Consider the following 18,043-nt stretch of genomic DNA (forward strand, 5'->3'; position numbering starts at 1 on the left):
ACAAAGTTATTTTACATTATAGCTTGTATTTGCTATAAATGACACTCAGGAGGAAATTAAACTCAGAATAAATATGGGAAATGCCTATTATTATTCAGTTGAGAAGCTTTTGTCATCCAGTCTGCTTTCAAAAAAGCTGAAACTTAGAATTTATAAAACAGTCATATATTGGTTGTTCTGTATGGCTGTGAAACTTCTATTCTCACTTTGAGGAACAGAGGTGAAGGATATTTAAGAATAAGGTGCTTAGGAAAATATTTGGGGCTAAGAGGGATAAAGTTACAGGAGAGTGGAGAAAGTTACATAATGCAGAAATGCATATACTGTATTCTTCACCTAACATAATTAGGAATATTAAATCCAGACATCTGAGATGGGCAGGGCATGTAGCACATATGGGTGAATCTAGAAATGCATACAGAGTGTTAGCTGGAAGACGTGAGGGGGAAAGACTTTTGGGGAGACTAAGGCGTAAATGGGAGGATAATATTAAACTGGATTTGAAGGAGGTGGGATATGACGGTAGAAACTGGATTAATCTTGCTCAGAATAGGGACCAATGGCGGGCTTATGTGAGGGTGGCAATGAACCTCCAGGTTCTTTAAAAGCCATTTGTAAGTAAATAATTTGTAAGGTCTATGTGACGAAACGAAATAAAAACCAGTGTTATACAGACAGACGACTTATAAAGTAGAATTCCTGAAACATAATTACAAGAGGAAATATGGATACCGATTTTGTTCAGTTTTCATGAGATCAATCTATATACATGGAAAAATAATATATATCCGAAAATCCTGTCGAATGGGCCTTAATCTTCGAAATATTGGCTTTTGAATTTCCTTATAGTCTTTATAAGACATCAGTCCAGTAGTGTAGCAGATAAAGTGCTGGATTAGCAGTCATAAGGTTGGTGGTTCGAGTCTATCAGCTACCAATCTGTTTTATTGTATTTTTTAATTATTTATTCTCATTTTAATTACAAGACTACTTTAGAAGAACCGAGTTCTAGAACCATTTCTTTTTCGAAGAATCCATTCCAACAGGTTCTGTGTAAATAAGAGAGATATGCCAAGTACTGCTAGTTTTATGATAAGGAAACCTACAGTTGAGTGGTGTGACGGCAGCAAGTGAAGGACACACTGCAGATAAAGCTGCGATAAGTGGAGTGCAATTAGAAACCTGTACTATTTAGTTAAAGCTACAGGGAAAGTAGAAAGCTAATACCTCGAAAATTCAGGCCCATTCGACAATATTTTCGGATGGATATTGTTTCCATCATAAATTGACCTCATGACAGACCTATGCTGATGAAAAGAGTGATAAGCAAAATATTATTACAGATGGCATGAAACTAGGTTCCAATGTCACGTATTTCTTTGCTCTCTATAATATAATTTCCATTACCTATATACATTCATATGTACTTTTCTCTTATATTGTAAGACTTTCTAAAAATTGGAAATTTATCTTTTGAAGAGGTGGAGAAGTTCAAATATCTTGGAGCAACAGTACCAAATATAAATGATAATCGGGAGGAAAATAAACACAGAATAAATATGGGAAATGCCTGTTATTATTCGGTTGAGAAGCTTTTATCATCCAGTCTGCTGTCAAAAAATCTGAAAGTTAGAATTTATAAAACAGTTATATTACCGGTTGTTCTTTATGGTTGTGAAACTTGGACTCTCACTTTGAGAGAGGAACACAGGTTAAGGGTGCTTGAGAATAAGGTGCTTAGGAAAATATTTGGGGCTAAGAGGGATGAAGTTACAGAAGAATGGAGAAAGTTACACAACACAGAACTGCACGCTTTGTATTCTTCACCTGACATAATTAGGAACATTAAATCCAGACGTTTGAGATGGGCAGGGCATGTAGCACGTATGGGTGAATCCAGAAATCCATATAGTGTTAGTTGGGAGGCCGGAGGGAAAAAGGCCTTTGGGAAGGCCGAGACGTAGATGGGAGGATAATATTAAAATGGATTTGAGGGAGGTGGGATATGATGATAGAGACTGGATTAATCTTGCTCAGGATAGGGACCAATGGTGGGCTTATGTGAGGGCGGCAATGAACCTCCGGGTTCCTTAAAAGCCAGTAAGTAAGTAAGTATTGTAAGACTTTCTATTAGGATAAGTTTGTCGTTTACTGATGCTGTTGAAGTTTTCAATAAACTCTCAGGATATCACCTTTCCATATTAGGGTCATAAAACATAATGAAAAGAATAAAAAACATTAGCTATAAAACATAGGGGGGAAAAAAGTAAATAAAAATAATTCAATAAAGAATTCCACATTAACATTTTTATGAAACAGATCCCTGGAGTCAAGTCATATTCACTCACGATGTATGATCCAAAAATGACAAACAATATCCTTCCTTTCGCCAACAGGAACAAACAGCAGACAATATCAGAGAGACTTATATTATGTGGAATTGTGTCTGTAATAGGATACAGGAATTTAAAGTTGCCATAAGAAACCTACATAGCCTATAAAAACAATGAAGAAATAACTTAATCAGTGAATCATGATAATTTGTAAAACAACACATAATTTATGGTTGCTAAATCAAATTCTCAAGTTCTCTTGTTTTACAAATTGTAAAAGTCTGCTACTTTCTAAACATGGCTCAGTGATTACGTTATATTTCTTCTTATTTTCTTTCACACATAAGTTTCTTATGGCAATGTTAAATCCCTATGTCCTACATCCAGAAAGACACAATGTAGAGGACCGTCCAGAAAGTAAATTTCCTAGGGACCATTTAGAGAAAGAAAAACACAATTTCATGGAAAGATTTATTGGAACAGACAGGCCAACAGCAATTTTCAAGCTATTTTTTAACATATTTCCCACCGGAACTGAGACATTTGTCATACCGTGGGGACAACTTTTGTATCTTTGTGTCATAGAAATGGAAATATAAAAATTGGAAATTTATCTTTCGAAGAGGTGGAGAAGTTCAAATATCTTGGAGCAACAGAAACAAATATAAATGATACTCAGGAGGAAATTAAACACAGAATAAATATGGGAAATACCTGTTATTATTCGGTTGAGAAGCTTTTATCATCCAGTCTGCTGTCGAAAAATCTGAAAGTTAGAATTTATAAAACAGTTATATTACCGGTTGTTCTGTATAGTTGTGAAACTTGGACTCTCACTTTAAGAGAGGAACATAGGTTAAAGGTGTTTGAGAATAAGGTGCTTAGGAAAATATTTGGGGCTAAGAGGGATGAAGAATGGAGAAAGTTACACAACACAGAACTGCACGCATTGTATTCTTCACCTGACATAATTAGGAACATTAAATCCAGACGTTTGAGATGGGCAGGGCATGTAGCACGTATGGACGAATCTAGAAATGCATATAGAGTGTTAGTTGGGAGACCGGAGGGAAAAAGACCTTTAGGGATACCGAGACGTAGGTGGGAAGATAATATTAAAATGGATTTGAGGGAGGTGGGATATGATGATAGAGAATGGATTAATCTTGCTCAGGATAGGGACCAATAGCGGGCTTATGTGAGGGCGGCAATGAACCTCCGGGTTCCTTAAAAGCCAGTAAGTAAGTAAGTGTCATAGAAATTTGCCTCTTGGAACTGGAATCAGCGTGTGACAGCCATCTACACCTCTGTTGATAACCTCCACAGTATGACAAATGTCTCAATCCGGTGGGGAATATGTTGAGAAATAGTTCAACAATTGCTGTATCTGTTCCAATAAATCTTCCCATGAAATTGTGTTTTCTTTCTGTAAATAGCCCCAAGGAAACTTACTTCCTGGCGCGTCTCGCATATTATATACACATATCAAATCTATTTTCGGACAGTTGACTAAACAACAAAACAAAACTGCATGACTGGAAATTGCGGGAAAGGAAGCGTAGGATTTCATTAAATGGAATCGAAATGTTCCATCTTCCTGTTAAATAATGAATTTTTATTTATTTAATCTTTCGGTGGAATTCCTTAGCACGAAGTCCAAAACTACAAGTTCAAATTACAATGACTTCAGAAATATAGTGAACAATAACAAGGAATATAAAAACACAGACAATACATTTTTACACTGTTCATAAATATATAAGTTTTCTTTTAATTTCCTGTAAAGGGATTCCCAACCATTAAGTCCAAACAGCAACTTGGAAATAAACTCAATACACTGAGCACTGAGAAGAAAAGTAAACACATTGTTGAGGTAATTCCTTTTTTCTTCCTATTACATATTCGTTTTATTTTATAATGGGCTTTCCAACCATGAAAGCACCAACTACAAGTTTAAAATACAATAGGCCTACAGCTGTGCTCATTAAAAAACGCACAATTCATAAAATTTTCTACATTATTCATAAACGCTTTTGTTTAAGCCTAACCATGAAGTCAAATAGGAACTTTGAAATAAACTCATTAACAGATCCACAATGAACACTGAAAAGGAAAAACGCGTAGTTCAGGCAATTTCTTTCTTCCTATTAAATACTCGTTTTATTTTTATAATGGACTTTTTCAACCATGACAATATTAACTACGAATTTAAAATACAATCCTGCATGCTCAGTGATACAGTGTACATTAAGAAAAGCACGGCTTAGGTATAGGTTTATTTACCTCTCTGTTAAACAAATTATGTTTAATAGAATTCTAATCATAAAATCCAACATATTAAATGTAAAATACAATTCGTCCTGTAACACATTGTACATTGACAAGAGCATAGTTAAGGCATAATTTTCTTTATCTCTCTGTTAAGCATTTCTTTTAATAGAAAGCTAACTACAGACTCCAACATTTAAAATATAAAATAATAATAATAAATGCTGTACCTATTTCACTAAACATCGACTTCTGACGTCTCTTTCACCTTCTTAAAATAGATTTTAACCATGAGTCAAAATTTCATGTTTAAAATAAATACATCAAGTGTTACATCAATGACAGAACATTTTTAAAACATATTTTTTTAACTCACTGTTAAATATTTTATTTTTATCCCACCTTTTCCTTTTGGGTGGCATTCACTTATGGTAGTTCAATTGTTACAAATTAATAACACATTATATCGTCTTGCTAAATCAAATAATACGATAATTATCGTAGTCCTATGCAATCGAAAATTTACAGTTAGATATAAGATCTTGCCATAAGTAGACCTATACATGTGTTTATGCTCGACCATGCCGAAATGTAGTAATTATACACCTGGTAGCAGTCCTTTAATGCATGTCATTAAAGTACACCTATTCATTAAATTTCAGGTTTTCGATTATTCTCGGATATGCAATCGAAAGACGAGGGAAACATCACGGAGGCTGGAAATCCAATACTGTCGCAGAAGATTATGTTCTGTTACTATAATAATTAGCGTTAATTGTAAATAATATTCAAATAAATTCAATTTGTCATCTCGTTTTTCAATTCCAAATCAATTTCCAGGTTACCGGTATATCAAAATTAGTTCATGTTATTCTCTACATTACATCAAGGTCAATGACATTATTGTTCCTCGGAAAAAATAAATACTTTCGCGTCTGCGCACATCTCACAATTCACGAGCTATGCACAAGGTCTCTTCCGATCTTCAGTCAGATACAAATAAAATGAATACTTCTGAATAATTTCAAGTTATAAATATGGTCGAGCATAAAAAGTCGTATGAAACTTGCCTATTATGGTAATTAAGACGCTCGTATGAAAATTATAAAACTCGCTTGCGCTCATTTCATAAACAAACATACTCGCGTCTTAATTACTATCATTATAGGCTCGTTGCATAATGTACTATTATTCAACAACTTAGGTTCCAGCTTATGTCAGTGCTAGTGGCATTTAGGCCCTAAGAAACACGAGGATATTAAAACATTATATACCTACCATCACAGATAACCCCATTTCTCCATTTTATCATCACATTTTACTAATTCTCCACATGCTACACATGCATAACGGTTCCAAACATGCCAACCAAAAGGATAGGTGGGCTTTAATTATTTTCTTTTTAAAGAGGATCCTAACAAAGAAGTCCAAAATTATAAGTTTAAAGATAAAATGAATTCAATGTTACACTGAACAATTAAGTTACAAGAGCACACAAAAAACATCATTCAACACAATATTTTTCACTTGCACGCAGCATGTTTGTCACTATCTATTCACAGTGGGCTCTCATTCAAACCTGCATGCATGTGCCTCTCAGAACAGGCTGTGTATGGGCCTCGGCAAGTCCTGCTTCTTCCCGATTCCAGTGCAAACCTAAGATTGCTGAGCATCAGGAAACTCAGGCTGTGCCTGCACCTGCATACTGCGCATTTGTGTCGGGACGCTGCTCTCGAAAAAGTCCGAGTGAATGAGATTTCCATTCAAGTGCGGCTGAGGAAAACCACTGGAAAAATGTGATGATACAGAGTTCTGAATCACACTTCCGAACTGTTGAGCTTCCAGTGCATTACCACAACAGCAATGTTTCTGTACTGGATTCGTACAGCAGTGTGGCAACACTGCACCTCCACAGCAGTGCGGGTGTCCTGAATTTGCGGAAAACTGTGGCCGAACTTCTGGGCGATGTGAATGAATCATACATTCTGGAAAGTGGGATTGTGCTCCACTCCTGTACAACTGAGGATTCACTGCACTTCCAAATAAATGTGGCTGTACAGTACATCCAGGGAACTGTGGCTGTATAACACTTCCCGAAAACTGTGGTTGCATAATGCTTCCAGGGAATTGCGGCTGAATAGCACTTCCGAGGAAATGTGGATGTAGGCCTACAACACTTCCGGACAAATGTGGGTGTATAGCATTTCCACACAAGTGTGGCTGTATAACACTTCCAGGAAACTGTGGCTGTACAGTGCTCCCAGGGAACTGCGACTGTACAGTATTTACAGAAAACTGTGGTTGCATAGCACGTACAGAAAATTGTGGCTGTACCGTTGCATTTTCCAAACACTGTGGTTGTACTTCACTTTCAAGAAATTGTAGCTCTTCTCCACTCTCAGGAATCTGCGTTTGCACTTCACTATCAGGAAACTGACCATCCATGCCACTATCAGGGAACTGCGTTTGAACACTAGTATCAGGGAAACCAGTCTGTACTGCACTGCTAGAAAACTGTACTGCATTTTTGGGAAAGTGAGGTTGTAGAACAGGACCAAGAAACTGTGTCTGTATTATATTCCCAGAAAACTGAGGTTGTACCAGATCCTCTGGATATTCGGATTGTACTTGATTCCCGTCACAGCTGTCACTTTCTTGCACTTTCGACCCACAAAACTCAACTTGACCTTCAAATCTGTCATTTACTTTGTCCAAAACACAGAACCTGACACCTCTTTCCTTCTTTTGTTCCCTACCACAAAGTTGCATCTCACTGCTTAAACCCTCTATCACATTTCCCACATCACCACCACCTCCGACCTTGCAAACTTTCTGTATTTCTTCTCTCCCTTCAAATTTCATGCCATCTTGTAGTTTATTAACTAGGCCTATAACCGGTATATTATTCCCATCTTTTAACTTAACCAAACTCTGACTTCTGTCATTTTTATCTCGATTTACATCTTCCATCTGACTTTTAACGTCCAATTTTTCTAATTTACGGCTCTTATCATTCAATTCTTGCTTTCGAACTCTATTTTCATTCATTTCTTGACTCAAATTTTTCTCTTCATCAGCTTCTCGGTTCCAGTCCCCTAGTTCACTTATTATATTACCCTCTTTTCCGTCAATAACTTTCTGGAATTTCTCTTTCTCGTGTCTTGAATGTTGGGCATCCTTCTGCAATCCATCTTCCTCCAATTTACCCCTGTCTTCGCAGCATTTTCTTTGTTCGTTCTGCTTCTGTATAAGTTCACGCAACTTCTTGCCTAGCTCCATGACATCCTGACAAACGACCTCAAGTTGCTTCTTCACTTCCGCAATTCGTTCTCTCAGATCTTGCAGTTCGTTTAAGATTCCTTCCATTTGGTCTACCTCCACCCACTGCCACGTGATTCCTGTTTCGTCCCTCCACACCCAACCTGCACCATCCGCGTTATATTTTGGTGGACACCATCCCATGACAACGATTATTACCTCACACAACAGTAGTTAACAATTTCATCTTAAATACCTACTGTTCTTCTGAACGCTTATTTATAATACTGAGATCATGTATGTATCTATAATGAAAATTACACAATTTGTTCGATTAATATTCATTATGTCACACAAATAACATAAATGTAGTCGTCCGCAAACGGTACAACAATTAGTAACTGCCGTAACGTTTAAAATATTAGAATTTAAAAACTGCTACCAGTATTGCCATGTATAGTGAAAGATCCCTACGGCAGGGAGATTTAATGCCTAAAAGTGATGAAATTTCAAAAATAAATAAAACAAAAAATAAATTATATTTACACTAGTTAATCGGACGTAAATCACAACTATCAGCAACAAGTAAATTAACCCTCTACAAAGTAAATGTAAAACCTGTTTGGACATATGAAATTCAGCTTTGGGGTACTGCAAACTCCGAGATACTGGAGAGACTTCAAAGACGCTACGAACAATTGGCAATATCCCTTGGTACATCGAAAACAGATAGATCTATCATGACTTTCGGATCCCAACAGTCAAACAAATAACAAATTACCGTCTCGCCTATCAGAAACGTTTAAACAATCATCCAAATTCATTAGCAGTGAATTTATTGGACAATAGTATCCTTCACCTGAATATACTTAACAGACATGCTGTTTTAGATTTACCTAATCTACAGATTCAAACAGTAATTTCAGTTTTAGAAGCGATTTATATGCCAATGAGCTATATTTTGTAACACTGTTCATTCTTACATCATTGTTACATATTGTTCACATTATTGACAGATCGTAATTTTGCTGATTAGTTATTCAAAAAATAAATATATATTTTTCAAACGTTTTCTTCAGTTTCGTAATAGAGTGGAAACATTATTGTATAAGCTAGGGAAAGCCACGAAAGTAAATACCGGATTGTAATCTTTCTTTAAAGCCACAATCGAAAGGATACTTTGAAAATAACAACCCACCTCCACAGAGGAAAATGATCTTACTTTGAGGCGTCTTGGATAAGAAAGTCATGGCGTCTAAACACACTGCCAATTACTGTCTTCTTCTTCTTCTTCTTCTTCTTCTTCTTCTTCGTGTTCTAAATTTTCTTTTATTCATTTTACTGAAACATCTTAAATATTCTATTGCACTGAAACATAATGTACCGGGTATATGTTCCATTTCTCCACTAATTTATAGGAAGAAAGTAACGATATTGGTGCTTATTTTCATTGTTTTCGTTTCATAATATACATGGTCTGAAGTCTGATTAGTGTAATATGTGGCTAATCGGCGATGTATGCAATGGAGGGGGAAAGGAACTGGCCACCCTATCCCATTATCTCCTGGTCTAGTTGCCTCGTAAGTGGTGCATCTCACTGCTTAAAACCCTCTATCACATTTCCCACATCACCCCCACCTTATGCTGTCTTTGATGCAACTTTTCTGAAGATTTACCTTTATTATTATTACAACAAAACAATGTTTCCAGAATTGATAATTCTATTTCGTTTTCTTTGTAGATAAGAATAACTGTTCAATTTGAAACCAAAGTTAAATAAGCGTTTAAAATAGCGTTTTGTACAGTAATGTACATTTTCACAAACCTTCAAAACGAACTTTATTTCGTGTAGTCACAACTGCTCACTTTCTGTATATCATCTTCTCATGTAGTGCCATCCGGTAATGTAATATGACTGTTCAAAATCACTTGATACAAATTTCAAAATCAATGGGATCTTCAATTGACGGATGACTGTTTAGCTTTAAAGGTACAAAATGAATTGTCGGTAATTATGTAGTAAGCGTCAGCCATATCATTTTCCTGCAATAGATGTCCGTGGCACATACATTACGAAATATATAAAGGCTAGGCCTAGTACATTTATTTTATTTAACTATCCAACGTCTTGATATGACTGACGTACTGTCAGCCTCTTTACACTCTTAACAGGAAAGTATGTTCCCCGGATCTCTATTGCTGGAAGAAGGCAGCTTGGCCAATGCTTACAACATAATTTTCCTATCTATCAAGTTAATTCGACCATTTGCTTCTAACTGTATAGTGTCAATTAATTTAAGGATCAATATAGCCTAGAATTATCCACCAGCCACTGAATGAATATTGCACACTTTTATCACTGCCAATGTGGCGCTATAAACCAATTTTCAATACTTTCATCACAACCAGAACACATTTCAATTCTTATTATAGCCTACTATTGTATAGAATTATTACTACACTAGCCATACCTGTGTGCTCCGCTGCACCCGTTAGAAATAAATATAAAGTAATTACATAATTTATAATTAATAGCTTTCGATTGTTGTTGCCCAAGGCCCCTTATAGATGTAGTCATTTGTTTCCATTTCATTACAGGCCAATAGGTGGCATCGTTATTTTAATTTTAAAACTCATTTATCTCATCAAATATCAGTTCTATCAAAATTTTGCTTAGAATAAAACTTATCGGAAATCATTTACAGAAACTTTTGTTATGCAACATTTTTCACGAAAATAAAGGAGATATTTTGATTTATTTAATTCAAGCCCTCTTATAACCCCCCCCCCCTTTTAAATAAAGTATTTTGAATGTCATATAGCCTAAAATCTAAGTTACAACGAACTTAATTTATATTCCAATTTTCATATAAATCGGTTCAGCCATTATCGCGTGAAAAGGTAACAAACATTCAGACAGACAGACATACAAACAAACAAAAATTTCAAAAAAGCGATTTTCGGTTTCAAGATGGTTAATTATACATGTTAGGACCAATTATTTTTGGAAAAGCGAAAATTACCAGAAAAATTTCGGCTACAGATTTATTATTAGTATAGATTAACACATTTAATATACCACAAGACATAGATTGAACGAATTAAATGTTATTATTATGAAAGTCGCCATATTTTCTTCATGGAATTACGATCCACTTCCACTAGATGGCTACCGACTCCAGCAGCAGGGCCAGCAATATATGCAAACGAAATTATACTAAATGTGAGGAATACACTATAAGTGTATTATGTAACAGGTTAGGTTGGGTTTGATTAGATGTGTATACTTGTTTTTTTGAAAGATGGGACATGACAGTTAAGCGGCCGAGCTTGGAACTACAGTGCCATGTTGCCAATATGGACGTGCATGCTGCCAGCTGATGGCCTAGCTAGCAATTGTCGTTAAAATGGCTGACGTTAAAATGTTAATTGACAACTGACGCGAAGGTAAGAAAACAATACAAAAATCGACAGAGAATCAAAGACGAAACGTGCCAATGCTAACATTGTGTGCACAATAAATGTAGCCAAGAGAGCTATTAAGCACTCACCAGATGGAAACTGTAAGTTTGGCAAATCAACCGTTGTTACCATAGCAACAGGCCTATAATGCTATGTGACATTCAGTTGTTTTTCCAATCGCAACGCTCCTGTCAGGTCCCATCTTTCAAAAAAACCAGTATAGTTATTATGAGGTTAGGTTAGGTTTGATTAAGTGTGTAGTATTATTACTATGTTGGCGACACTGAAACCCACTGTTACATTAACGAAATATGGCTGTATTCATCATTCACACACGATTTTCGTATATAAGTAAGGTACGTATTTAGGGCGGGTTGGGTGGGCTTACAGCTCTCCCAGTGATCACTTCAATTTCTACTAATCACTACTATAAATCCAAGGCCTTTATCAAGTTCCTGTAGTGGCTGAGACATAAGTAATATTCTCCAATATTTAAGTTGTGTTAAATATGGTGAGTAAATATGGAAATCAGTTGAATTGATACAATATGTTTAGAACTGAATAAACCGTGTGAGATCCAACAAACCGTGGAGTTCTTAGCCATGCACACAATGTCACGAATGTTGTGAGGTGTGGCTTCCCGCCAGCAGTCCACAGCCTAGTTTGGTGGAGTGGGGATGTACCGGTATTAGTGATGTGTTGTGTTCATTGTGACATTATTTGTGAGTAAGTGTTAGTGTTTGGCAAATAAAGGAAATGAAATAGCTTTCATTGTAGCTCAGAAAATTTTTACTGCAGAAGATTTAGTGAGAAAGAAAGGTTACAAGAAATTGAAGCGACGTTTTACACGAAAGCATCCAGAAACACGAATTCCTTCACAATTGTATACAGTGAAACCTCTCATTTATGGACATCGAAGGGACATAACAATATGTCCACGTCTGAGAGGTGTCCTTTATCGGGAGGGAGGCTCCCCAATCTAACAATAAATTTATAATATGCTTATGTATCCTTCACGTTTTAAATGAAATGTATTACTGTAGTTTAATTCTAAATACAGTCTACTGTACTACAGTACATTCTTTGGAACTTTGAACTACAGTAGATAAGACCAAAAAAGGAAAATACAGTACTGTGCCATGCAATTTTATTCTATGTCTATAGTTATGCAGTACTGTAATTTACAGTTTTCAACTTAACCTTTACGTTCAGGTGCCATATCCCTCGAAACAGAACAACTGATTGAAGTGAAGAGAATAATCCTACTAACCCTATCATGTGTTGAATACAATTTCACAATCACGGAAACCTTGGACCTATCAGACAGGTTAAATTTCATGACTTTGTTTATCCACCCGCTTCCAGCTCACACGGGGTGGACCCTTATTGACCCTTATTGTCTTCTTTCATGTTAAAAAATTTCCGTACAGTTCTCAAAACCAAATTTTCCATTTTTGTAACACATTAGGTCTTGAAATCTGTCTGCAGTCAGGAGGTAAAGCAAACTTTAGGACTGTGAAACAGCTGTCCGTGTCCGTGTCTGAGAGTGTCTGTAAACGAGAGTTAAATTTATCATTATTTCTTTATTATTTCAGTTGGGGCATAAAAATCTGTCCATATATGAGGAGTGTCCATATCTTGGGGGTGTCCATAAGGAGAGGTTTCACTGTACTTATAAACTTTGTAGGTGGAGATTTACTTGGAACTGTGTGTAATAAAAACGGACTAGGCCTATTGTAATTGAAAAACTTACGATTAATGACATTCAAGTAGCCTATGCTTGGAATTAAGTCCCATAAAACCTATGGTAGTCAATATTTCGTCATCTAAGAGTACAAGGCACGTGTTGCCACAATAAGTAAGCAATGTGAATTTGTTAAGATACATTCACTATTTTGTTATTTAAAAAAATGTTTGTTTTATGATTTAATCAAGCAACGATCTATTGACATTAGAATGTTACATATAATTTTGTAATTCTTTTTAGAACAAGTAAGTTTTTCTTTAATTCATAGGCTGTTGTACACCACTTGGTTCAGAAGTCACGAACCACCACATTTTAATCATGAAATAACACAACGAAAAACAGACATCAGTCCTTCATGGTAATTATGTAACGAGTAGGGCTGAAGAAAAGCATTGATATCAGAGTAAATAATTTCTATATATAGGCCTACTGGTACATTATTTACAAAATGCATTGCGTTGCAGGGTGTCTCGTCTGAAGGAGCAGAAAGAGTGAACATCCGACTCTCCTCAATAGTAGACCTGCTTAAGTGATGTGAGATTGTATCAGAATGCCGAAATAAAAATCCAAGAAAGAACAGATAACAGGAGGACTGAATTCAGAATATGGGGAAATTGTGTTTAACTTAATTGATAATGATGTTTTTTGTAGCCTAAATTTAATATTTGTTACGACTTAATTAATCTGAGGCGGCCGGGTAGCTCAGTTGGTAGAGCAGCTGGCTACGGACAGGAAGGTCCGGGGTTCGATCCCAGGTGGTGACAGGATTTTTTCTTGTTGCCAAACTTTCAGAACGGCCCCGAGGTTCACTCAGCCTCCTATAAAATTGAGTACCGGGTTTTTCTCGGGGGTAAAAGGCGGCCAGAGCGTGGTGCCGACCACACCACCTCATTCTAGTGCCGAGGTCATGGAAAGCATGGGGCTCTACCTCCATGCCCCCCAAATGCCTTCATGGCATGTTACGGGGATACCTTTACCTCTTTAATTAATCTGAAACATAAGTAATCCTGTAAATGTAAATTAATTCTATTATGAGTTCAAATCATACAGAGCGGACTGTACAAGCAGCTGCTACAGTAACTAGTCGTGCGTGCACACAAGCATTTTGTAAACAGAGCTTTTCAGCTCTAGTAATGAGCATCGGCCAGGCCATCTTTCCTCAAAAGAGGTCCAGGGGCCTATTCCATCATTAAACTTCCCAACTTTCCACTTTGAAGTGTGGACTTCTCATTGCAGTTTCTGTTCCAAGAAAAGGAAAAGCAAAGGAACATTTTCTTTTTCTTTTTTTTTTTATTGGGTTATTTTACGACGCTGTATCAACACTATTAGCGTCTGAATAATACGAAGGTGATAATGCCAGTGAAATGAGTCCGGGATCCAGCACCGAAAGTTACCTAGCATTTGCTCGTATTAGGTTGAGGGAAAACCCCGAAAAAAACCTCAACCAGGTAACTTGCCCCGACCGGGATTCGAACCCGGGCCACCTGGTTTCGCGGCCAGACGCGCTGACCGTTACTCCACAGGTGTGGTAAGGAACATTTTCAAATATATTACTTTTTTTTTTTTTTTCAAAATTACAGTAAGTTTGAAAACTGTAGTCATTATGCTGAAAAGTTAGCCGGATTTTTGCAAAGAACGAAGTTTCTTTTCCATTAAGATTAAATTAATTATATTCAAGACCTATATATTTCCTTTGGATTCAAACTAAGAATTCTGAGAAGAAAGTATATAAGCCTATAAGAGAAAATGTATTATTAAGTGATTCAAGTAGGCTACATATATAGGCTTATATGCTAGACAGGGTAAATTTCCATAACCGAAGTCTGTCTCAATTCTGTGAATGTTTTCGAATGACACCAACTCAAGCAGATTTTGTTCATGAAAGACCTGGGCTCTTCTAGAAGCAAAAATAAGAAGTTTATCTCTCATCTAAAGTACAATTACTCATATGTCATTGGCTAGATGGAGCTGGAAAAAAGAAATGAAAGGTGCTAAGCTATCTCTAATTTATGGAGTCCAACAGAAAACTTTTCACTTTTCAAAAGTGGAAAGATGGCAGGCTGGCCGATGCTTACTACATAATTATCTTCGCAACATTCTCTGTGCATATGAGTAAATGATTCCGTGCATGGGTAGCAGGCGAATGGAAACGTTTTCAATTAATGCTTAAGTATATTAAACCCACCTGACGTCGATTTGGGCTGTGAAGAGGCAGGAGGCAGATCTTCCTTTGGTTCTTCCTTAACTTGCGTTCCGGTGCTTGGAACATCTGTTGGTTTCGCAGCTGGCTCTTCTGATTTGACTGGAACACTGGGTTCTTTAACAAAAGGGGTCGCACCCTGCCCTGCATCAGCTGACGGACACTCCACTGTTCGTTTCACCTTATTGCTCCCATCTGTCGTGATTTTAACTGAAACTGGTTCCATTGCTGGCATTATTTTCGTGTCATTCGCGCTAGTGTCCTTTGCCTGAGACTCTGCACGTTTCTTCTTCTTACGTTCACTAGTATGTTTGTGCTTTCGTCGCCCACTATTAGTGTCATCACTATCCTCACTACCGCCCTGCTTTTTGCTTGCCTTGGTTTTCTTTTTATGTTTCTTCTCTTTATGCTTGTGTTTCTTTTTACTTTTCTTGCTCTTTTTACTCCTAAGAGATATTTCCTCTTCTGTATTCTTCTGCTCATCATGACCATTTTCACTTACTTGTTCCACACGCTCTGGAATTTTTGGTGGCTCTGCATTGAAAGCTCCAAAGAGCTCTGATAATATCTCAGTTGAAGATTTTGTCGGGATATCTGGTTCATTCGTACTCCCGCTGTCAACTTTACTCAGTATAGTCTTTAAATCAAATAGGCCTAACTCTTGCTTTACTGTAAATTTTTCATCTTTGGTGGTTTCATTCACTATTGCAGCCAATCCATTGCTGGCTGCCATTTTCGGGACTAAAACGTCCGTGATAACTGCCGTTGATTCTTGCAGTAATACCATGCAATTAATTCACTTTCTGAGATACTATATATGATTGAATTCTACTAAATTTTTACAACTTCACTGTTCATGTCTTGGTTACATTATACTTACAGTACAGCATACAGGCATACAATAAGTGATAACTTAGTCTTTTTACAATCGTTCAATAAAAGAGGATCTTATACCTATACCTTTCGTTGTACAACCCGTATATCTCACAGCAAATTGTTACATTTTAACATTCGAAAGGACTAATGACCACAATTCCTAACACGCGATTCCATTTTTCCAAAATTTGACGGATTATCGGAATCAGTGTTGCCACATAACTATAGTTTTTATCCCCATGTTTTGTAGAATTGCAAATAATATCTTTAATATCTTCTAGAAATACTTAACCTTATTCATACGATACTACATGTATTTTCCAGCAACTCTAGTCACTTTACGTGTTGCAAATGCAAATAGAGGAGAAAGATACGTATGACAGATTTGAAACTGAAAACAAAACTATATCAATTTATATATTGTAAATTAATGGTGTCTCTTCTTCATAACATGTTCTTCAAATTACATTATTTTTGCAGCTTCTATTTACACGCTTTAAATTCTACATAATTCGTAGTTTTTCAATTATGAGAGATTCGGAAATATTTTAATAAACTTTCCCTGTTATGCCTCAAATGCACTTTCGACTACTGTCGCCAGATGGCACGACCATGACTACGCAACAGTGCTACCAACACGTAAAAAATTTCCACTAATCTGAAAATTGTAAATTGCACATAAAATCATTTGATAAAGGTATACCTTTTACAACGTGCGGTTCACGACAGAAAGAACTTGGCTATAAGATCAAACTGCGCATGCGGGGGCTTTGGATAATAACAACCTAAACTAATCAATGAAACCTAATCTTCGTATATGCAAGATGTGTAACCGAATTATGAAAGGAACTTCTTGATTTGATTTGGAATGTGTACGCAAAAATAAATCCAGCCAACGATCGCGCTGACACTGCACGAGAAGTCCGCGCATGCGCAGTTTGATCTCACAGCCAAGTTTCTTCCCGTCGTGAGCCCCTTCTTCCCCCCCCCCCCCCCCACACACTATGAAGACACACAGGGGCATAGAGGTAGAACTCCACGCTCTTATGACCTCAGCACTAGAATTAGGTGATGTGGTCGGCAACACACTGACTGCCTTTTAGCTCCAATAAAAATCTGGTACCAGTACTCAAAGTTGACAAAGCTAAGTGGATCCTGGGACCATTCTGGAAGTTTTGACGAGAAAAATTCTGCTGCCACCCGGGATTCAAACCAGGAGCTTCCATTCCATATCACTGCTCTATCAACATTAGGTTTGAAGTGCTATAGTTGGGCAGGAATGCAGTTCTAGTACAAATAATACAGGAAATGACTAAAGCAATTTGGGAGTTTCTGAAATAACTAAGTTCCAGTTATTTTTTTTTTCCAACTATAGCACTGGGTTAGTTTCTGCAGTAGTTTCCAACCATTATGAGCATGCTCGCATTGACTTTACTATTTATACAGTAATAACTTCAAACTCCATTTCTTGATTAAAGTCTGGTGTTCTTGCATCATATCACACTGTCACTGAACCATTTCCTGATGGTCTGAAAGACTTGCAGATCGAGTGCAAACCAATTTCAAATCACATTGACGCATGCACATTAAGATAATTGATATGCTTTACTTTTATCCACTGGACTGGCACACACATAGGCTACTTTTTACATTAATATTTGGTTTTCATGTTTACCTACATTTGGTTATTAAAACAAACCTATTTACTGTATAAAGTAGCTGCCTCCTCGTGGTGCACCCTGGGTAACATTGATTACGTAGCTACAATCAAGCCCGTTATGAGTAGGGATCGGATTTATAGGCTATTTACCTATTTTTTTCTTACTTCTAAACTCAATTTTACATTAAAATTTCTGACCCCGTAGGGGATCGAACCCGGGCCTGCTAGTCTGGAGGTAG

The 18,043-nt window shown here is 36.8% G+C and overlaps 1 protein-coding gene across 6 annotated transcripts in view; it reads right to left on the reverse strand.

The window, feature by feature from the left end:
• LOC138698607 (protein Son-like) overlaps positions 1 to 16,981 on the reverse strand; it is a 76,058-nt gene extending 59,077 nt beyond the window's left edge. For 3 of the 6 annotated variants that reach the window (XM_069824653.1, XM_069824651.1, XM_069824654.1), the window contains exon 1: positions 15,254 to 16,980. In XM_069824653.1, the coding sequence (XP_069680754.1) occupies positions 15,254 to 16,055 (802 nt within the window). In that variant the 5' untranslated portion in view covers positions 16,056 to 16,980. Of the gene's footprint in view, positions 1 to 15,253 lie in introns of all 6 variants that reach the window. The other 3 variants (XM_069824650.1, XM_069824652.1, XM_069824655.1) reach the window with 2 other exon arrangements.
• Positions 16,982 to 18,043: the final 1,062 nt, after the last annotated feature.

The sequence above is a fragment of the Periplaneta americana genome, chromosome 4 (genome assembly GCF_040183065.1).
Source record: "Periplaneta americana isolate PAMFEO1 chromosome 4, P.americana_PAMFEO1_priV1, whole genome shotgun sequence".
Lineage (NCBI taxonomy): Eukaryota > Metazoa > Arthropoda > Insecta > Blattodea > Blattidae > Periplaneta > Periplaneta americana.